General features: G+C 46.3%; 1 protein-coding gene across 9 annotated transcripts in view; it reads right to left on the reverse strand.

The window, feature by feature from the left end:
• The window catches only part of GDPD5 (glycerophosphodiester phosphodiesterase domain containing 5), a 364,359-nt gene that overhangs the window by 276,703 nt on the left and 64,205 nt on the right, over window positions 1–23,451 (reverse strand). For all 9 annotated transcript variants that reach the window (XR_008210304.1, XR_008210303.1, XM_052699314.1 and 6 more), the window contains one exon: window positions 18,926–19,100. Coding sequence is in view for 7 of the 9 variants with exons in the window: in XM_052699314.1 (XP_052555274.1) it covers window positions 18,926–19,042 (117 nt within the window). In the remaining 2 variants the exon portion in view is untranslated. The remainder of the gene's footprint in view (window positions 1–18,925; window positions 19,101–23,451) is intronic.

A 23,451-nucleotide genomic window follows, 5' to 3' on the forward strand; every position in this document is an offset into this window, starting at 1 on the left:
AAGCACCCATTGCTGTGCTCCTGCAGAGACAGGATGCTGGGCAATGTAATCTGTGGTCTGACTCAATTGGCAAGTTCCATGCATTTGCACTTGGCCTCAGGAGGCACTGCCCCATCGATCACAGATTTATTAGTCTGGGGGAATCCAGAGGGCAAAGACATCTGTTAACAAAAGCCACTGAACAAGCTAACACACAAAATGCTTTCTCCCCTGTCTTTGGGGGGGCAATCCAGTGACCTGAAAGACTACAGTAAGAGATTTAGAGCAGAGAATACTGAAGTCTCTCTTTTTTAAGGGGAAAAATGATAAGATCAGAGCCCTGCCCAGCCTCCATATGCCCAGTTAACGCGAACAGAGACCATCTGAAACAGCAGACAGTGACATGTCAGACTTATCAGTGTTAGGTCAGAGCTCAGCTTCCCAGAAACAAGAGTGCACTTGTTTCCATATCTGTCAGACAACGGGACGCTTTGTGCAAGTCAAAAAAATCATGTGTTTTTCTAATACTTGACATATGGAAGGGATTTTCTTCTTTTTGCCTGTAAGAGATTTCAATGGGTTCAGTGCACTGCCGGAGGGAAACCAAATGAAGTCACAGGCTTCAGCAGCAGCTGAGTACCCAAAGCCGGCGTCCATCTGGAAAGAGGGAAGAAGCTTTGCTTGCAGGATTGATTTCATTTTACCTCTCAAGGGCTGAATGTTAAAGAAGTCAACCATCACGGCTATAATGTGGGTGCTGGGGTCTGTGTGTCATACAACAGTCCATTATAACCACAGCAGTGCCACACTTAGCCAACACTGAAGTGCATTAAGAACAGCATCCAGACTAGTTTCATTTTGCATTGTGCCATTTATCATTCACTTCTTGCTGAAGAAGCAGGAACCCCAGATGGCAGCAGACAAATGCAATAAAAGTGTTCATTCAGACCCGGCTGCCCTGCTAATAACCCTTGCAAACATGCACACTAATTCTCATCGACCTCAAGAAGAGAAGCAATGGAATGAGATATCCTTTTCAGATATCACTCAGCTAAAACCAACCCCAGCACACCCTGCTCAGCTTCAAGCTCTTGACCTTCCAGCACAGCACAGCTCACAGCAGTGTGGTTTGCTCAAGCTCTGCGGTGGTGTAAGTGGTTACAAGATAGGCTTGTTAAGCAAACCCTAAGCAAGACATAGCAGCAGCGTGTACTGAATTAGAGGAACCAGGAGGTGGTTTGCTTTTCCAGAGAGGCCAGCATAGCTGAACCAAAAAAAAAAAAAAGAAAACAAGAAAGAAAATCAACACAAAATAGACCACAAGAGACAACAGCTAGCAAATGAAACAGCTTTGCGGTGAAACCAGCAGTCCGGGCAGCTGGAGAAGTCAATGCGTGCTCTTCCTCCACTGTTAACCTGCAGCGTTCAGCCTTGTGACAGGGCTGATGCCACCAGACTCTTGCACTACACCAAAAAAAGCAACGCCCTAAGCATCATGACCACAAGGGCTGCTTTCAGTCTGATTTCCAATCTAAGCCCTTCTGGGATCCTATGAATCTTTCTGCTGGGTAAAGAGGAGAGAAGCCCAGCTCCACGTGATCTCCCTTTGCTAAATATCCCACTGGTTTGAGCCTGTTGAGAAGAGTTTTAGGACTTTGGGAATTCCAGTTTAGGAAGAAGGCTTTCACACAGTTTGAGGTTAAAAGCACCACACTTCCATCCACATCACCTTTGTATCAACAGCTACTGCACATGGTCCTTACCCAGCACCCAAGAGACAAAGCAAAGATGTCAGAGCTGCACTCCTTTAAGCATAAGCAGCCTTTGGCACATAGAAAGAAACTTGAATAACCACACCTTTCATCTGAGAGTAGCAGCCCCTGAAACAAAGCTTTGGCTCTACAACTGGTCAGCGAGCTTCAGGAAAGCACACAAGTCAACCACTAGTGACTGAACCTTCAATAGGCAGAACGTTCCAAGTTGAGAAGACTTCAAACAAAGCTAAGTTTCACGCTTTTTATTTTCTTTCCCCTCCCATAACTGTTCCTGAAAACGAGCCTCTTTTGACTGCAACGAAGTCAGTTGATTCTCAAGTGCTGGCTGATGTCACGTGCAAATAGGCATGCTGCCAAAGAAAGGCTCAGAACCACATGTCAAGGAGATGATAAATGATGGGTTCAGACCAGTTCATCATTTCTCCTCCACTAAAAGCTCATTGTAGAGGTGGCATGAAGGGATGAACATTTTCAAGCTTGAGATGAGCTACAAATATCAGTCACTAAAAAGCCCATTAAAACCTCCAGTCACAGACAAGCCCAGCTTCTCCTTGTACATCTCCAACTGTCACCTAGACCCTTGAAATCACACTTAGGAGCCCAGCAGTAGATCTAGAAACAACTAGGAGAAGGAGTCTGTATTCAAATACCACTAAAATCAAGATTTATAATTTTCAAGAGGAAGTCAAGGCAGAAAGGCAGACCAATCCTAGTTCAACTACACAGTTGGACTACATGATCTGAGTGCTCTTCTCCAACATTAATGATTCTATGATTCTACACATGGCCACCAGTGAATAAACTCTATTTTTAAGCTTTGCTCCATTTGTTTATTTTTTCAAGCAAGCCAATGAGTTAACAAAGAGCTCCCCAGTTCATAGGAACACAAGCGTTTCTGGTGTCCAAGTTGATCACCTCAGTGCTGAGGACATCAGGATCCCTGCAGACACCCCACAAGCAGCCAGGTTGTCTGTACAGTGATGAGCTGGCAGACGTCTCAACTGCTTTGTGATTCACCCAAGACAAATGCCAGGAAAGCCACATCCTCACACAACTTTAAGTTCTTCTCCCCAAACCTCAAGGCTGCCAGAAACCAACCCACCTTTGCTCATCTCTTGCATGGCTTCATTTCACTCTCACCCCTATGACACTTGAGAGGATTGGGAAGTGCAGGACAGCAGAACGCAAACAAGTCTTAAATCAGATGGCTGTGGGCTGCCATGCTTCTCCATCACAACAGGAAACCAAGGAAGAGAATGGGCTGTGCTCTGCTGGAATGTAGCCAGCTTGATCTTGTTTGCAGAATTAAGCAGAGGGCATTCCTACAGGCCAAGGATTTACTCTCATTAGTTAGTTTGGTCCTGTTTGCACAGCAATGTTTCCCTCCCTGCCCAAATTTATTGGGATGAGTACTGAATTGCAGATGGCAGCAAGGGGAACTTGCAGCAAATGGCACAGCACAGCACTGCAGCAGGAGAGTCTGCTAGCAGAGCCCAGCAGCAATGAGGCTGCAGTAGCTCTAGCCAAGCTCTGAGGTTAGCAGCATCTTGTATCAATATTTCACACACCCTTATACATTCTTATATCCAGATGCGCAGACCTTGGGGTCAGGAGGCAGAGCTGGTCTGGCAGCTACCCTGGCAGGTACTCTGGGTATTTGCTCCAATTTTCATTGGGAAAACTCAACATCCGTTGAGAGAAGCTCACAAGAACAACCCCAAACCCATCATTATAACCCATCTTTGCTGTGAGCTTTTTAGCTTCAGCTAGCCTTTGCTGAAGAGGTGTCCTCTCACTGCCTTGGCTGCAGATCAGAATCTGGTCGCCTGCATTATTATTCTGGAGGGATTTCTTGGCTCCTCCATGCAACCAAGAAGTCTGGAGTGGCTGGCTATGGCTGGATCTCTCCTGTGACCTGATGGGGACTCAAAGCAGGCGTATCTTAGAGGTCTTTTCCAACCTCAATGATTCCAAAATTCTACAATTCTGAGTGGGGATGGGTTCATGGTTGGACCTGGTGATCCTAGAGGTCTTTTCCAACCAAGACCAAAACTGGGTGGGTGAGTGGTCATCAAATCAATTCAGATGAGACATCATGGACATTCAGGAAAAATCCCACGTTAAACATCACTGAACTCCCGCAGTATGGAAATTTTGCAGTCATCTGAATGTTTTGCTGGATCCAAACTGCAGTTTCCTGAGAGCGTGGGACAGAGTGCACGGATTGGGCAGAGGAGAAGGTGTTTGCCCTGCTCCTAAAAGATACAGCCATCACAACTGGGACCAAACGCACATAAGATGTGAAAAAACCACAGCATCAGAAACAAAACCATGCTGTATTTTTGCTGGTAGACATGGAAGAAGCCACAGCCCCAACCGTCAGAATAAATCCCCTCAACAACCGTCGCTGAGACAACGCACGCAAGGCCAGGAGTTTCCCTTTGTGGTGACTTCTTAATTCAACGGGACGACTTTGCAAACTGCAAAGAGCAATTGCCCTGTAGGGAAATAAGCTCTATCTGCCCCTTTCATGCAAAAGCCAGCCACGTGTTTCATTTATTAATAAACGGATTGGAAACTCCAAACGGGAAATTAATCTCAGGCTGTACCTGTTCTGGGATGATGTGGGGGTGAAGGACAGGACCCGGAGCTGTGTGCAGTTACTCTGTGCAGAAACTTGGCCAGACTCCCAGAACAGGAGGCATGAATGTGAACATCTGTATTAAAGGCAGAAAGATATTAATATGCAAAAGCATTCTAGTTTCCAAGCCTTCCTGTTCCAGCATTTCTAGCAGCCTCCCCTTCCAAATTAGGATGAACAGCTGCGATGTATTTGGCAAGCTAACCTCTGCCCTCAATTTAGAAGCTTTTTACATCACAAAATAAAGCATGTACACGTTTTAAAAACCAAAGGGGCCATTAAATCATCTAGCCCGACTTCTGTACAAGAAATGCCACTGAATGTCATCACCTTAGTTGAATACTGTGTTATTGGTAGGCATGGTTTCCAGATACGCTTTCCCAGAAGATATTCTGTGGTCTTGGAGACTGAGGATCCTAGACAGCAGTAAATTAAGGAGACACAGACTTTTGCAATTCACTTTTGCAAAGAATTGTTAGAGTCTATTCAAGCAAAAATCACGCCTTCCCATGCAAACAAAGACGGCTGTTACAAAACTGCTTCTGCAATATTTCCTGAGGTCACTGAGGACATGCAACTGCATTCAAAATTCAAATCATGAAGATTGGAAAAGCCCTCCAAGGTCTCCCAAACCCAACCCCAACCCATCCCACCATGCCCGCTGGCCATGTTCCTCAGTGCCACGTCTCCACAGTGCTGGAACACCTCCAGGAACTCCACCAGTTCCCCATTCCAATGCTTGACCCTCTCCCCAAAATTTCAGGCCAAGGAGTATGGGATGATGGTAATTTGCAAGACAGCATCAAAACCCCTAAAAAGCACTGAGAATGCAGCACCAGAATCTGCAAGCTCACCTCGAATAAATCCGCACACGACTGTAACAGAATGCAGTTACAACTTGCCTTCAGACGTGGTGAGATGTGCCTCATTTAGAGCTGCATATATTACTTTTGAGGAGAGCTGCACACTCAACTGCCAAGAAACTTAATTTTCAGAGAAGTCAGCTCAAAAGAAAACAGCACACTGGGATTTTTCAGTACGACCTTCCAAAAAAGTGCCAAGTTGTGGAAGCTTTCCAGGAAACCACAAGATCTTTTCCAAGGAGGTTTCCCAGATCCAGATTACGCACTGGATGGGAGGTCGAAAAGCCGCTGATGCTTTGGGTATATAGAACCTGGAGTGGTTGGGTGTATGCCTACCCTGTGCTATTGGGTATAAACTGGGTTTATGGTCATGGCCCAGGTGCCAAGACAGAGAGAAGAGATTTCTTAGCCCCATTCATAGCTCCATTCTCCTCGCCCCACTCTTCCCAGATGCTCATTTTCTGCATCTGTACATATAAAATGAGATCAGGTATGGAAATAGTGTACAAGAATACCCCAGTCCTCAGCTACACTGCCTCGAAGTCAGTTATCAACAGCAGAGAGACAGCACTTTTATTAAAGGAGAGGTGAGAATAATGCCATAGCTCTCCTTTTTCTCATTCTACAGACACTTCTCACCATTCATTAGCACACAGCATGGCAGCAGCTCTTCAAAAGGAACTGCTTTGCTTGTTCCATAGGAAGTTTACTCTTCCCAAGCTTTTTCTTCTCAATTCTTCATCAATCTGTAACCAGAGGGATGAGGCTGAAGGACAGTGTGTGCTTTTTCGGGCAGAGAAATTAGTTGCAATAAACACTGGGCAGTCTCAACTGAAGCCTTCTCACCTTAATCTTGGCAACACGCTGCAGCACAGCCCATCGAGCTGCAATGCACAGCACTGCCCACCATCCTCACATCCATCACTGTGTCTTTCTTCCTGCTGGCGAAGCATTGCCTCCCTCGTGGAGCACTCAGACCCAAACACACACATACCATGGACATCAATATTTGCCTTTAAGACAAAATATAGCTGCAGGACACCACCATCCCTTTCTCCGCTCACGGCTTCACTGGAAGCTCAACCTCTTCAGCACTACAATCCCTTGACCTTCTTTATTCACTTCCCCTGAAGGCTGCTATCCCATAGCCATTTAAAACAAGCATGAAAGCAGAGCCAAAGTCAACTGTTCTTATAAATATGTAACACATTGTCACCAGCAACCCCCAATGGGAATGTAGCCTTAGCTCCCATCAGCATTTCACACAGCAGCAGGAAGAAGGGGGAGGTGTGCAGGATCCCCATCTAATCCTACGACTTCCACTTGTTCCACCATTCAATACATCAAGGCCAGGTTGGATGGGGCCCTGGGCAGTGTGGGCTGGTATTAAATGTGGAGGTTGGCAGCCCTGCCTGCAGCAGAGGAGTTGGAGCTTCATGAACCTTGAGGTCTCTTCCAACCCAAGCCATTCTGTGGTTCAGCACATGCTTACCAAGGGAAAATCCCACACAAGCTAATCCCACTCCTTTAATTTCCTCCGTTCCACTCATTCTTCACTTTGGTGCCAGGTTTCTTTCTCATCTGGTTAATTTTTGTGGTCATTTTGGACCCACAGGCACCTCTGATCAGATTTCACTGAAGTAATTTTGTAAGTAATTTTATGAAGTTGTTTTGTTGTTTTTTTTTTTTTTCCTATGTGAGGTGAAAAAACAAAACCTCTTTTCTCAGCTAATACACAAACATTCAGCAACCCAGCAAGGACACACGGCAGAGTCTTTCTCCTTTCTATGCTCCGTCCTTGGATCTCCTCCAGGACACCTGGGAATCAGAGAACGGCACCAGGAGAAGAGATCTGATAATTGGCAGGCAAGGAAGTTCAAAGCCAAAAAATAAAGGAAATCACTTGAGCTCAACTGAAAGGCAGCAAAGTCATCCTTGCTTCCCTCTGAATAAGGATAAGACAGAGTCCTCTGGAAAAGAACCCTGATTTGTTGCCATCCCTGTTGAGATCAGACAGGGCTTCACACAGAACAGGCCAACCAGTCACCCTTCCATGATTCTATTAACATTTCACTTACAGCACTTGCTGTCTTCATGAGAAGGGACAAACTCTTCCATGTAAATAGTGGCACAGCCAATCAACCTGTGATAGTGCAGCTACAAACAACAAGGCTTATGCTGGCATCCATCATTGTGCTGGCAGGAGTATCATTCCCACTGCCTCTTTTGAAAAAGGTATTTCCAGTTCAATTTTAAAAGCTTAAATCTGGTGGCAGCTACACGGCTGAGAGGGAAAATATATTTAGTTCTTTTGCAAAGCAAGAAGAAATTGATACTTCTTCCTGCTTTTAGAAAGCCTTCAGTAAATACTCTACCTTCCTCACTGCAAGTGCTGGAATTCCCCAGTCCTTTCACAGGTGTTGGACGGAAATAGTGAATTATTTGCTTATGCAAAGAAAAACAGTCACAAAGAAAAGTAAAACATGCATTTAAGGGAATTGACATGACATTAATTGGCCTCATCAGCTTCCATAGCAAAGCACAAGTCTGCTGAATCCCACAGCCTGATCGGGCATGGTGGTAAGGAGTCACTGGTTGGACTGGATGATCTTAGGGGTCTTTTCCATCCTTACTGATTCTATTGAGCATTAGCTCAAAAACAAAACACAAAGTGTGTGATTTCACCCAGTGCAACACTTGCTGCTGCCTGAGGACACTTACAGGGACAGCTGAGGAAGTTCTCCCATACAAGGCAATGCGCTGGTTGAGCACCCAACCTCATCTCCCAGCTAGAATCCTTCCAACAGGTGAAGATTTTGCAAGATTGACTGCACATCACCACCTCTAGATAGAAAGGATATCAGAGAAAAGCCCTGGTGAAACCCAAATTGTACAGCCACCTGCTCTTGTTAGCAAAGCATAGGGTTTGCTGCAAGAAGCCAGGTCTCAAAGATCCCCCTTCCCTATCTCTTCTCCCATATCTTCCCCCTGCCTTGCTGTCCCCTTTCTCCAGTTGCAGCTCCAGCTCAGTGCTGGCCATCCATAGCCTGGAACACATTTTGCAAGACTCTGTGCAGTAAAAACCTTCGACACCAATAAAGCATTATAAATCATAGGGCACGTTAATCACTCAATCTTACCCCTTAATCCAAAGTCAGACACACAGCCAATGGGTTCTGCAGACTCCCTCCCACCAGCATTTTGCTCGCATGGGGACTAAGCCTGAGAATTAGCATTAGTGAAATACCCTCACCTGACAGCAGTGGTAGCACCAGGCAGCAAGTCAAACCCCATTGCTTCCCTGGGGCTTGGAATTTACCATCCTTCAAACAAGCATTACTGGAGTAGGAAACAACCTTTACAGGCAATTTACAGAAGCCACAATATCTGCAATCACTGGTGACTCCTTTACACTGAAGGGTGGTGTTGGGGAAAAATATAACCTAAATCCATGAAGGCTGGAACTGTATTCAATAGATTCTGTTTACAGTGCAGCCCAGCAGACTGGGCTTTTGGTCAGTCATAAATATATCGGCTTTCTGGGCTTTATATCCATGGTATGAACAGATACAACCAACAGTGGTCTTCTGCAGGTTTGACTTTCTAAGCAGCCAATGGCTTCAGCACTAGCCTTACTGTCTGAGGATACAGGACCCAACAGCAAGCAAGCTCAAGTGGGTTAAGAACAGTTTCTGAGTCCCAGCTGCTATGAGTCTGTCACGCCAGAGTTCAAGGAGCATTTGGACAATGCTCTCAGACACAGGGTTTGAATTTAGGGTGGTCCTTTGTGGGGCCAGGGGTTGGACTCCATGATCCCTGTGGATCCCATCCTACTCAGAATCATCTGATATCTTAACAAGGGCACCTCTCTGCTCCATGCAGCCAACCAGGGGACTTCCATCTATCCAGACTAAAAGAAGTCTCACTCCTTTACAAAGCATTTCCACTGCTGATGAAGTTTTTAACACATTTCAGCAGCTGAATCCTACAACACTGCCAAGAAGACACATTAATAGTGTCCATGCTCCTGGGAGAGCTCTTGATGCCAGGAGAGCGGTGCCAAGAGAGGTTTGCATCTTTCCTGAGTACCTGGGTATCTCCCAGAGCACAGAGAAACTGATGTCATGGGGCTGATTTCAGTGGGGCTGAAACAGGCAGTATAATTCCTACAGGACAATGCAACTGCAAAGAGGACAGAACCAAGGGAGTTCAGCAGAAGACCCTGCAATGTGGGCAGGGTGATACGGCAACGTGCAGCCAGGAGCACCCTGACCCCATCCCTCCCCCAGCCCTGTGTCACATTACAGCCTTCCCGTATAATGAAAAGCTCAAAGGGGGTATTTAAAGGATGTTCAAGTGCTGAGAACAGGAGTGTTTTGGTTTTGACTGCAAGCATTGAAGAGAAACAATTAAAAAAAAATAAAAATCAATATGTAATCCAACAATTGGATTTTCTTGCATTTAGCCCATCACTCCAACATCATTTCATGTATTAATTCATGGAGATTCAGCTCTGGATCACTGGCCGAATGCTATTGCAGAAACCACCACCCGATGCCTTAGGGACCAAAGCAGAATCAAACAGGCATGAAAGAGCATCTTTCATCAAGAGCACTCACATCTTTGGTCCTACAGTCATGAGCATTAACAAATTGAAATTGTACCCAAAAGGGCGAATCCACCTTTCCTCTAACAGCAGCTTTCAGCAAGGCAAGCAATTTTTGTGACCTTTGGCCATCAGGGGATTAGCACTAAAGACACAGCAAAGTCTCAGCTCTAAAGCCCACAGATAGATCACACCAATGTGGCTCAGCTCATCTGCTCAGGTCATTTCACAACTCCTGCCAAGTAGGAATTACAAGAGTATTTCACTCTGAAATGAATTAATACACGTTGCACAGACACAGCACAGCAATGCATTACGATGACGGATCACAGCTCCACATTCTTCTCACAGCTTCATCATTTTACAAAAGAAACAAGAAAAAAAGAAAGCCATCAGAAGCCTCAGCTCAAAGACACGTGATGTTTCTGAGCAGATGGACCATCCGGAATCATTACCATTTTATTTGAAGGGAATAAGGCTCAACAGCGAACACCCAATTCATTAAGAATGCTTTGATAACTAATTTATACTGTCTTGCAGCTACACAAGCAGCTCTCAATGCTTTGAAGGAGAAGAGAGGCGTTGTAAGTATTTGATATTCCCCACATTGCCCATCCCACATCTGCACATTTCAGACACCTTGCATTGCTTTTCAGACAGCACTTTCAGCTGTCCATGAGCCATAACTCGACATCCTTACCCTTGTGCAACATATGCTAACCAGGACATCTGCACAAAGCAATTATTCTGTGCATCATTCTGTGATTCTGCACGCATAACTGGTCAGAGGGCAAAACAGAGCTCTTCTGGCATTTTATAGCCCCCATAAAACCCACTAAGCAGTCGTATGTTCAGCAAACCTGCACTGCAGGACCTCGGGTGGGACACACTGCATCAGGAAGCAACAGATGCATTGAGCTTCTGCTCTGAGTGCCAAAAAAACCTGGGTGATCGTCATGGAAACACCAGCACAGCTGAACATCCGAGGAGGAATTCAGACAAAAATCGTGAATAAAGCAGTCAAGGTGAACATGCCTTCATCTAAAGCACAGCACCCGAAGTCATTCTTCTTGCCATTTTGGCAACAGCCACAGCTCCTAAGTCTCTGATCAGCTTTCCCAGCACAGAGAGCAACACAGTGGGCTGCGCTTTCCTCCTCTCCCCTCCATCTGTTGATCCAGAAACCCGCATCAAACTCCAACCCTTCTCTCCATCAGCCCCAGCTCTTCTCTCCATCAGCTCACCACAGCAGTAGGTTACCAATCTGGGTCCTCACCGCCTTTAATAAATCCTCTTTCTGCAGTCCTTATCCTCTAGAGCTCCAAGGCACCGACCCTACCTGCTTCCAGCCTGTCTTCCCCCCAGGGTGAGCACAGCGAGCATAGAGTCATCACTTTCTGAATACTTTTTAGGAAAGGCTTGGCAAAACCCCCTGATAACACATAGTGGATTTCCTGGGCAGCCCGGGCAGCCAGCTTCTGTCTGCAAACCAAAGGTAAAAAGGAAAAAATAGAAGAAAATACACATAAGTTACCTCCTCTGGCTGCTGCTTTAAGGACAGCAAGAAACGTGGAGCTTTCTTAGGAGTTGGCTTTGAAGATCATTATGAGCCCCTTCCAACCCAGGATATTCTGTGATTCTACAAATCTTGAATATAAGGAGAAAGTGACCTCCAGTTTTGTCCCAGCTTGTCCCTACCTTTCTTTCCCATTCCATCCTCAGCTGCCCAAAGGCTCCTTTTCCTGCACAGACAAAAGCTGTCCACCAGCCCTTGGATCTACTGGTCCACCCATGCCACATTCACATCAACTATTGAGACCTATCTTAAGCTATTGATTCTAATTTGCTTTTCACTAACATCCAGGATGAAAACTAGGTCCACCAATGGCCACTTTGGGACTTTCAGTATCTTTATCAATGATGTGGACAGTGGGATCAGTGCACCTTCAGCATTTTGTTGATGACACCAAGGGCTGTCACACAGCAGAAGGGAGGGATGGCATCCCGAGGGACCTGGGCAGCCTCCAAAAGTGGGCACTTGAGAACCAGTGAGGTTCCCCAAGGCTGAGTGTAGGGAGTTGGGGGTTGAGTTCCCTGGAAAAGGAAAGGTCCAGGGAGACCTCACTGCATCCTTCCAGTATTTGAGGGGAGCTTCTAAGCAGGAGAGGGAGCAACTTTTTACATGGACAGATAGTGATAGGATATGGGAGAATGGCTTTAAACCAAAGGAGGGGAAATTTAGGTCGGATGTTAGGAAGAAATTCTTTTACTCAGTGGTGAGTGCTGGCACTGCTGCCTAGAGAGGCTGTGGGTGCCTCATCCCTGGAGGCATTCAAAGCCAGGTTGGATGGGATCCTGGGCAGCCTGAGCTGATAGCCCTGCCCTCAGCAGGGGTGTTGGAATTGGATGATCTCCGAGGTCCTGCCCAACGTAGGCCACTATGATTCTATGATAAGAGGGCAAAAAACCTACTGACAATCACTGATGCTGAGCTCACCTTACTTAATCTTTTTCTTTTTTTTTTTAACTCAACACCATGCACACAGCAGCTACACAAAGGAGAGCATCAGCAGCATCTGCTACACCGTCCTGAAAATGCACAAGAGCAAGCAGGAGGGAGGAAGGAATAATGAGCTCCAGCAACGTAATTATTCACCCAGATAATTAGCGCAACACAAAGAAAAAAGTGTTGGAGGGAGCACATCTGGCAGCTGTAACAAGGAAATGCCACCATCTGAATAAAACTCTGGAGGCCCATAATGTTGGGAAAGACACAAGGCACCTTTGTGTATGCAGGGGGCTGGTCTGGCTGTTTATTGCAAGGAGTTCATGCATGGACCACTTCAAAGGTTCTGAATAAAGCAGTAACAGCAAAGCATTAGAAGTTTTCAAGCCATTGCTGTAAGAGCTACTCAATCACCTCTAAAAAGGTCAGGCTACCCACAGGCCATTTATAACATTACCCAGAGCCTGGATCACAGAATCATAGAATGACAGAATGGCCTGGGCTGCAAAGGACCACAGCGCTCATCCAGCTCCAAGTCCTGCTGTGTGCAGGTCACCAACCAGCAGCCCAGGCTGCCCAGAGCCACATCCAGCCTGGCCTTGAATGCCTGCAGGGATGGGGCATCCACAGCCTCCTTGGGCAACCTGTGCCAGTGCCTCACCTGCAGGAAACATATCTGTGACCCAAGGTAGCTGCAGTTCTTGATGGCATCAGCCCCCGTGCCAGAAGCTGCTGAGATCCTGTCCTCAAATCCAACAGACAGCACCCAGAGCCATTGGGAAGCCCCTAAGCATATTCACAAGTATTGAGATAATGGAAGCATCCATGTTAGGATTAGAGGGAAATACTGATGGTAGGGGGACAGCTGGACTGGGTGATCTTGGAGGTCTCTTCCAACCTTGGTGATTCTGTGACTCCATGCCTCCTGGGATTCATCATTCACCCAGTCTGGGTGAATGAACAACTCATCACTGACCAGTTTGGCTTCTATGCCTCTGTTTGCCCAGTAACACAGTAAGAATTAAGCCTGTAGAGGGACTTATATCACTTCACACTACAAGATAAACTTGGGATGTCACAATTACTAAATTCCAGTTAAGAAAGCTGTGTTGGAGGAGTGGAGAGGGTGGAAGTTTGTAACAGAATCACAGAAACACCGAGGTTGGAAAAGACCTTCAAGATCACACAATGAATGATAGGATGAGAGGTGATGGCCACAAGTTGCATGGAGAGAGATTCAGAACAGCCCCAGGGGGGTGTTCCTAAAACTTCTCAATATTTCCCCCAGCAAAGGCATAGATTTTTTTTTTAATTATTATTATTTTTTATGCTGGATTCTTAGTAAGTCCTGATTTTAGGACAGTAAAACCTTAATGCTATGTCCAAACTCCAACCCTTCAAACGGAACACTTCATTGGCCACCAAAGAAATCCACTCCTGCACTTGGTCTTGCACCTCCTTAGATCCAGTTTCACTGTCTTTTCAGGTTCTTAATAAGGATGTGGTTTACTAGACACTCACTCTCACACCTTGAGGATTTGGGCATCTAGAAAGCACTGGGATTTCTGCCTATGTGGGATTTCATCACTAGCACTGCTCCTTTCACTCAGATGGGGCATCCACATAAAATGACAGAATGGCCTGGGCTGCAAAGGAGCTCAATGCTCATCCAGCTCCAACCCTGCTGTGTGCAGGTCGCCAACCAGCAGCCCAGGCTGCCCAGAGCCACATCCAGCCTGGCCTTGAATGCATCCAAAAGACCCCATTTAAATGTGTGGTAGATGGCACTGAAGAGCAGAAATCACAACAAAAATCCTGTTTTTTCAGCTACCAGGGTCTGAAAGCTTCCCGGTGGTTTGGTGAGCGTGGTGGGGATGGGTTGATGATTGGACCAGATGATTGTAGTGACCTTTTCCGACCTTAATGAGTCTATGATCCAGGGATCTGGGGTTCATTCCCAGATGATGGACCTTCCTTTTACATGTACCAAACTAGGCCCTTACACTTGCCCATCCTTGGCAACTTGTGTACCAGAAAAAAGATGGCATATATGCTGAAACCACGCTGCAGGGTGAATGAGAAAGACAAGAAAAGATCCCAGCTACATTTTGATCACCCACTTGTAACCCAGAAGGGTTCGTGGTTGGGGTGTATGGTTATCATTCACAGGGAAAGGGCTTTAAACTAAAAGAGGGGAGATTTAGGTCAGCCATTAGGGAGAAATTCTTGCCAGAGGCAATGATGCCACAGCACTGCTGCACAGAGCTGTGGGTGCCCATCCCTGAAGGCGACAAGGCCATGGCTGGGCCCTGGGCAGCCTGAGCTGGTCCCTTCCAACCCAAACATTCTGATTCTAGGATAAGCCCGTAGCCAGGCAGCACAGCCCTTTGCAATCAGCAGCAGTATTTTATCCCCTTTGACAGCAAATTAAACAGTATTGCAAAACACCCACGACTTCAATATTTAGTAACCACAAAAAAAAAACAAAACCAAAAAACAAAAAACCAGCCAGCCAATGAATGTAGCTACTTCTATTATCTGCATAGATCAAAAATTATCATGGCAATTTTCTCCCACAGAATCTCTCCCTAGTCCTGCCTAGGATGATTTCCCTGGCGTGATATTTGCTGCGTGGAAATAACATGGCTCTGGAATCAATAGAAGCACAAAATCAGCTGACAGACCTGACTCCACATTTACGTAATGCAATCCATCAACAATTCCCACGTGGACACTGACCCTGCAGGAGCTCTGGATGGATGATCAAAGATGCTAAAAGATACTCTGGAAGCAAGAGCTGCTCTGGCACCGCAGTGCCCATCACAGGGTCATCTCGGGTGAAGCAGACAGGCTGCTTATGGAGCATTGTGTTTACAGAGTTCAATTAGCAGTGCTGCCTCGTGTTTAATTGCTGGCAATTCATCAAGAGGATCGCATTGTCTGCAAGTTACCTTGCTGCTGTCTGAACTTTAGAACTTTAAAAGGATGCCTGGCAGCCACAAGCCAAAGCTGATGTGTCCAGATCTTCCCCAACAACCATAAATGGGGATCATGCTAATAAAGCTAAAGCCACGCAATGGATTATGGAATTTTGCAGCTGATGAACTTTTTTGCAATTGATGAAAATTAATTAAAAAAGGAGGCCATGTGCACAGGCGTGTGCCTTCAGCCCCTGTCCTCTGTTCCCAAAGGGTCAGGTGAAGGCAAAAGACCATCACAATTCCAGCAAAAAAAACCAAACAACTTGGCATTCAAGCACAGAATTTACATTTTCATGTAAATTTTTAAGTGTAGTAGCAAGCCTGATCTGCATAAATGTGAGTGAAGGGGAGCAGAATCCCTAAGAACTCTGGCTGCTCAGCAGCAACACAAGTAGAAAATAAACATTCATGGTCACACACAGCAGATTTGAAGGATGCTCTATGCAAGGTTGGGTCATAGGTGGGGGAAGGCTCTAGAAAGCCATATCTCCTAAATAGAATGCAGAGAGCCTTTCTACAGCCTACACAGCAGTAAAGATTGTATGAATACGTGCCCTTCTAGAGGTAACTCTAGGTTTTTCATTACGCTACAACTGGCTCTACTCTGGGTTTGCAGTGATTGAGTTGCGATAGCAATGGGTATAGGGCAATAGAAGAGCTTTGTGCCATGCCTTTGGGTAAAGCCTTCATGTAAAGGTTACAACATGGTATTTTCTGAATCTGGGAACAGATTCTTTGTACTCTCATTCCTTGGTTCTCAATAGCAAGTAGGTCACAGAATCATAGAATGGCCTGGGTTGGAAGGAACCTCAAGGATCATGAAGCTCCAACCCCCCTGCTGCAAGCAGTGCCACCAACCTCCACATTTCATACCAGCCCAGGCTGCCCGTCCAACCTGGCCCTGAACACCTCCAAAGACATGTAAATAATTAAGACATTCTTCTCTTGCTCCCAAAAGAACTACGTTTACTCCTTTTTGGGCACTAAAGTGGAAGTTGAGACACACACATACCTCAAAACAGACTCGAGAACCTGGACATATTTTTTAAGCCCAGCTTCGAACACAAATCCTTCTCCAGCACCAGAAAAACAAACGTAATTCTAAGCAGAATTGGCAAATTGCCACTGATATTTTCTGGTTAAAAATGAAGCCGGCGCAAGCGGCCAGATTTCAATGAAAAATAAAAGTCGATTGCAGGCTTTCTTCCGTGGATTTTTAGCCTGGAAACATCATGTTCTGGTTCATAAGACATAAGGAATATGGCATTTTGAGTATTTAAATTAGTATGTGCATGCACGCCAAGACATTACAACTCACTGCTTTCCTGACCAAATCTTAGAAACACAACTACACCCTTCAGTGTGGATGCGCCTGAGCATTTGCTCAAAGGAAACTTCAGCAGAAAAGCCATTGCTGAGAATCATAGAATCACCAAGGTTGGAAAAGACCTCAAAGCTCCCCCAGTCCAACCGTTCACCTATTCCCAACAGCTCCCACTAAACCACGTCCCTCAACACAACATCCAGCCTTTCCTTGAACACCCCCAGGCTCGGTGCCTCCACCACCTCCCTGGGCATCCATTGCAGTGCCTGACCACCCTTTCTGACAAGCAATACTTCCTCATGTCCAGCCTGAATCTCCCCTGCCGTAGCTTGAAGCCGTTCCCTCTGCTCCTATCACTGATGACACGAGAGCAGAGGCCGACCCCCAGCTCCCTGCAGCCTCCCTTCAGGAAGTTATAGAGAGCAGTGAGGTCTCCCCTGAGCTCCTCTTCTCTAGGATGAACATTCCCAGCTCCTTCAGCCTCTCCTCATATGGCCTGTGTTCCAATACCAAGAGAGGAGAAAAAACAGCCCAAACATTTCTGCTTTACAAAAGGAAATTTGTTCTGTTCAAGCCATGAGCTCCCAGTCCAGCTGCACCATCTGCAATCGATGCAATTCAGAACCAGGAACACTCTGGCATGGGATCTCTTGCACCCACGTGTTTTTCCCTCAGCCTCTTCTCCAGAGGAGAAGTACTCCATTGCCTGAAAGATTTCTGCTTATTGACTTAGAAGTGAAACAGCAGCTGACTGTCACTGGAGCAAAACTGAATCCTCAGAAAGCAACAAAAGGATCCCCAGGGACCACTGCCAGAACAAGCAAGACTTAAGCTGTATTTGTGACTTCTTTTCCTTCTTTATGTAATATGCACACACATCGGGAAAAAAAAGAATACCAGACAACACAAGAGCACAGAAGAACACAACAACCATTACCCAGAAGATGGGATGTGACAGCTCTGACAGCAGTTTGTTTCAGAATCCTTCCCACAGATTTATCAGGTCTCGTGGGGACTCATCTCAAACAACCAGGGAGTCTGGCCTTGACTGCCTGGATTCCCTCTGCCAGAACTCTTCACAACAGCATTTATTCAGGGGAGTGAAGTCACCTCTAACATCCCCCTGGTCCATCCCCAGTTAGTTCTCATTGTCCACACACACAGAGCCCAGAGACTACACAGAAATGCAGCCTCCACAAACTGGCAGAACAAGAACATCTACAATAGAAAAGCAAGTTAAAAACAGAATTCTCCCCAGCACCAATGGGAAAATATGGACAGATTTAGCCAAACCCACAACACTCAACCCCTTTGAGCACCACCATCAGATACCCACAGTCTTAATCCCATTGAGCATCACAATCAGATACTTAAAACCTCAACTGCTTTTGAGCACCACAACCAGATGCCCACAGCCTCAACCCCATTGAGCACCACAACCAGATACCACAGCCTCAACCCCATTGAGCACCACAACCAGATGCCCACAGCCTCAACCCCATTGAGCACCACAACCAGATACCACAGCCTCAACCCCATTGAGCACCACAACCAGATACCACAGCCTCAACCCTATTGAGCACCACAACCAGATACCCACAGCCTCAACCCCATTGAGCACCACAACCAGATACCAGCCTCAACCCCATTGAGCACCACAACCAGATACCACAGCCTCAACCCCATTGAGCACCACAACCAGATACCACAGCCTCAATCCCACTGAGCACCACAAACAGATACGTAAAGTCTCAACTCCTTTTGAGCACCACAACCAGATGCCCACAGCCTCAACTCCACTGAGCATCACAAGCAGACACCCACAGTCTTAATCTCACTGAGCATCACAAACAGATACCTAAAACCTCAGCTGCTTTTGAGCACCACAGCCAGATACCTCAGTCTCAATCCCATTGAACACCACAACCAGGTACCTCAGTCTCAATCCCATTGAACACCACAACCAGGTACCTCAGTCTTAATCCCATTGAACACCACAACCAGATACCTCAGTCTCAATCCCATTGAACACCACAACCAGATACCTAAAGCCTCAAACCCACTGAGCACCACAACCAGTTCCCCACGTCCATTTGCCACATCAGCTCTATGGTAATGACTTCTCCCAGACATGCAGCCACAGAACCACGGATCTCCACAATCTCTCCAAGCCAACAAAACCCAAGCACCCAGCACTTTCTGCCCATGTCCTCCTCTGGCTCCCAGGCTTCTGGTTGGGTTCTCACCCACCTTGGTAGTGTCATCATGTGACCGCTGGTACCGTTTCCATCGGCAGCCGTAGATCCCAGTCAGGCATGATAAGCATAGCTGTGGCTCGTAGTACTGCAGTGGTTGGTGTTTAACCATGCTCCTGCCAGCCCCTCAGGAGTGACGTATCAGAAAGCCATCAGGTCCTGGGAGAGCCCTTCAGCAAAAGGAAAAAGAAAAAAAAAAAGGGGGGAGAAAAGGAAATTAAGTTCCAAGGGATATTTCAATACTTCAACAAGCAATTTAATAATTAACCATGCCCTCTGGTTACCGAGAGAGGAGGAATGATAATCAGATCTATTCCCAGCCCAGCCAGTATCTCCAGCTTGTTACTCTATAAATCTGAGAAGTTTAATTAGCTTGCAAGATCTGTTTCCTTATGCTGCTTCTCCCACATCTCCAAAAGAGAAGGCATTCCTACGAGTTATCAGTAAGGAAAGTCACATGAGGACAAGAACAGTTGACTTGCTGCCCAGATGAAGTCTCTATACGTGACTGAAAAGCAAAGAGCCTTGCCTGCCACAAGCACAACCTTAAAATTGGTTCAGAGTTCAACCTCTGTGAGGCTGAAACCCAGCCAAGGTACAATCAGTTCATCACAAGCATCCTATGGAGCCTGCAAAACAGTCCCAGATGAGGTGCTGACACTTCTGTGTGTGCAAAAAAGGCAGACAGCACCTTCCACCTCTGTACAAAACATATCAGCAAGCACTCGCACAGATGCAGCTTCCACCCAATCTCCTTTCCATCAAACACTCCCCAAAAGACCAAGCTGCTCTATTTGCCATTGGAGCACCAAGGCAACCAAGGGTTTTCCAGGTTGCTTGTGCACTGCTACACACCTGCAACCCCACACATTGCTGCTGCCTACATAATTCATGCTCTGTGAATGATGCTCATCAGCCACTGAGCTTGCAAAGTGTTCAGTTGCCGGTCCAGAGCATGCAAAGTTGTGTTTGTGGAATGTGTGCAAATCTCACCCTTTCTTGGACAACCATTTCCTTGCATGCAGCATCCTCAGCACCCACATCTTGCAAAAAGCTGCCTCAGCTCAGGGTAGCAACATCCTCACTGGCATCAAGTTGGATATAAGGAACAAATTATTCTCAGAAAGAGCAGCCAGGCTCTTTCAGTCAGAAATGGACTGCCCAGGGAGATGGGGAGGATCACTGTCCCTGGAGGCTTTTAGGAACCGTGGGGATGAGGGACACAATCAGTGGGCATGGTGGGGGTGGGCTGGGCTTGGGGATCTTAGAGGTCTTTTCCAACCTTCATGATTCTATGCATCAGTGGCTGCCTCAACACATGACATGATTTAAAGATGTATCCTAGCCATCTAGGAACCTTCCATTGCCTTGTCATATGGAGGGAAGCTTCTAAGAACTGGGCTGACGTGACTTTTCATCACAGCCGATGCACAGGGCGCACAGGTCGTGTGTGTTGTGAACACTGTGGCAGAGCTTAGACACTGCAACAAGGGCACAGACAGCTCAGCCTTTCCAGCTTTTGATTTTCATGCAGACAGCCTAGGGCAGCCTTGTCCTGGCTTTCACCACCAAGCACTGAGCATCCTGCAGACAGACAGACCTCGCTGGTTGGATGCTGCCCACCAGACCATTACTGTTGTGCCTGCAGAATTCAGAATCTGTAGCTCTTTTGCCTCTTATTCTGTCAAAACATAACTTTGCCCTGTCAGGACATGTCTCTCTATGGCACTTAGCACAGCTCAGGGATCCATGCAGAGGATTTGCTGTCTGGAGTCAACCTACGTCTCCATCCCCTGGGGATGGACACACAGGACAGAGGTAGAAACACATCCAGTCTGAAACAAGAGCTCTTTGCTAGTCAGAACACCTTTGTGCTCTGCCCCAAGGCTCTGTGCCACCTCCGTGCTTGAGGTCACCTCCCCACCTGCACTCCATTTTTTTTCTCACGTTATTTATAAAACTCAGCATTAGTCACAGCACAAGTTGCTTCTTATCTCCCCTCCTTCAGCTTTTGTCTGCTTCGGTTTGTCCCTGCAATGCGAGTTTCCCAGGCTGCCATCCCTACACACCGCAGGCAGAAACAGCTGTCAGATGGAATAGGACAGAAATGCAGAAGACACACAGAGTTCAGTTCTATTTCTTCAAAAAAGCCACGATCTGCACCCTGAAGTTCCAGAACAACAAATAATTACATGAGGACATGGAATACAAAATTCATGCATAGCTATTAACAACCCTACCATCAAGACACATATTACTGCCTGAAAACCTAGCAGAGCACAGCTGTTGCTATTAGAAAGCCTACATGAACTCAGTTCCAAAGGACATCCTCCACAGTTTCCACTCCTTTCTGCTTTAGCTGCGTGAGATGAAAACAGAGCATCTCTGTCTTTAAAAGCTTTAACCAGGTGTTTTATTTGCTAGCTTACAGGAATTGCAAGGCAATCTCAACCAGAAGTGCTGCACTTGAGCTTTTCAGCAGTCCACTTTTCTGGGAAGCCACTGCCTCTTCAAGTCACAGAAACATTTAGGTTGAAGAAGACTGCTGTCATCTAGTCCAACCATCAACCCACCAAACCCATCTCCTCCAGCCCTTCCCTCCAGCCCAGACACCTGGAAAAATGATACCACACAACACTGCCAAAGCTGGTAAATTCTGATTTTTCAAGCAGAAATCCAATTCATCCAAAGAACCAAGAGCTTGTGAATGGAGGCTGCCCTTCAGCAATAATAAATCTCATGTGTTATGCAAGCCTTGGATCCACCATTCCTTTAGGGATGCCAAAGCTAGAGTGTTTATCATTAAGTCCCTACGTGAAGCTTCATCTGCTTTATAATGCAAAAGTTTAGAGATAGGAGACACAGTCAGCATCATTATAGCCTGATGGAGACGTACCAGGGGCTTCCAGAGATAAGAGCTATATCACACACTCCTATGTACCGAAAGAGCTGCCAATCTAAATGGGTGACAACATGGGAAAGAACAAAGTTGAAGCAAGAAAAGATGATGACAGTCAGTGCTGCTGTTTGACAGGGCCATGACCAAGGAGTAACACAAGATGAGGGAGCAGTCATACCCTCCCAGAGAAAGATGTCAAGCAGTTCAGCTCATAAGAAACCACTGATAAAGCTGGGGAGGGAGTTTGAACAGGGATCACATGTCAGCATGTACAGGAAGGACTTTCCTGCCAGGGCTTCCACCAGTATCCCCAGATCAACCAGTTCAAGATACAAACACATCCCACCTTCTCACAGCAGCATGACCAGCAAAGCTACCTGTTAAGGCGTGAATTTTCACCACAGTAAGCTGCACATCCACAGTTGATGGGATGCACCAAAGCATTTTCAATTAGCATTGCTTCAACAAGGTACAAGTGTATTTTATGAGTGGAGAGGGACCAAAAATCAACTCTTCTTTCTAAAGAAAAGTCCCTCCAGGAACACCAACAGCCTGGGTAATGCAAGGAGTTCAAGTTTATTGCCCAGTTCTGAAGAATCTCCACCAGTCTCCATCAGCAGTACTTGATTCAGCATCTCCAGACTCCTGTCTCAGCACAGAGGGCCTGAGTGCCCTCCAAGTGCAAAAGGGCAGCCAAAAAGCACATCTGTCAATCATTACCAGAAGGCAGATGGAGGTTTTATAAAGCAGCAAAATCCACCAAAAACAACCAAGAAGGTCAAAATATTTTGCTTGGAAGGGATTGGAAAAGGAAAATACAGATGAGAAGGGTCCATAGCCCATCAAGTGAAGCTCTTGCCCTTGTCCTCTTGCTGAACCACAGCATGGGCAGATGTTATGGGAGCCCTTAGATTTAGGATGCTTCTCCATCCATTTCAGGCTGCCCTCCATAGGCTAGGTCAGGAGGAGCAACAACTCCAATGTGAGTTCAGAAAAAGCCATTCCTAAATGCACAACATGCCCTGAATCTCACAAGGCACGACCTGCAAGCCTAAAAGCATTCCCTCTACTTCATGAATGCCATTAGAAGGGCATTCATGCACAGAAAGGACAGGAAAAGATGAAATGCAGCACCCATCCTCCCTGCCTCTGAGCAGTAGAAGAGACTGAGGCACAGCACAATGCTGCTCATAAAACCACACCAGCAGAACTGCCACAGGGATGCCATCTGTCCAGAGATCTTTGCTTGGCTGAGATCACGGGCTGAATACTTACTTCTGCTTCCAGGAATGGTTTTAATAAAGAGAAACAGAAAGTCCATACCAAACAATCACTGTTCCCATGACATCTACTGCTTTGAGGTGGAGAAAGCAGGCTATGAATGATTCAAACCTCTGCTGGTTAGCATTACACACAGAAATGAAAACAGGAAGCAAGACAACATACATTAATTATTCAAATCCAGTCAACACCAGAAGGGGGGAAAGAAATTAAAAAACAAACCCACACAACCCATCAACCTTGATTTTAAAAATGCATTGCCTGCCACTGGCTGCAAACATGGTAGGTCTGAACAACCAGATTTGCCAGCTAGCTTGTCCAAAAAGCAGGGAGCAGGGAAG

Source organism: Tympanuchus pallidicinctus, unplaced genomic scaffold, assembly GCF_026119805.1.
Source record: "Tympanuchus pallidicinctus isolate F22 unplaced genomic scaffold, pur_lepc_1.0 scaffold36, whole genome shotgun sequence".
Lineage (NCBI taxonomy): Eukaryota > Metazoa > Chordata > Aves > Galliformes > Phasianidae > Tympanuchus > Tympanuchus pallidicinctus.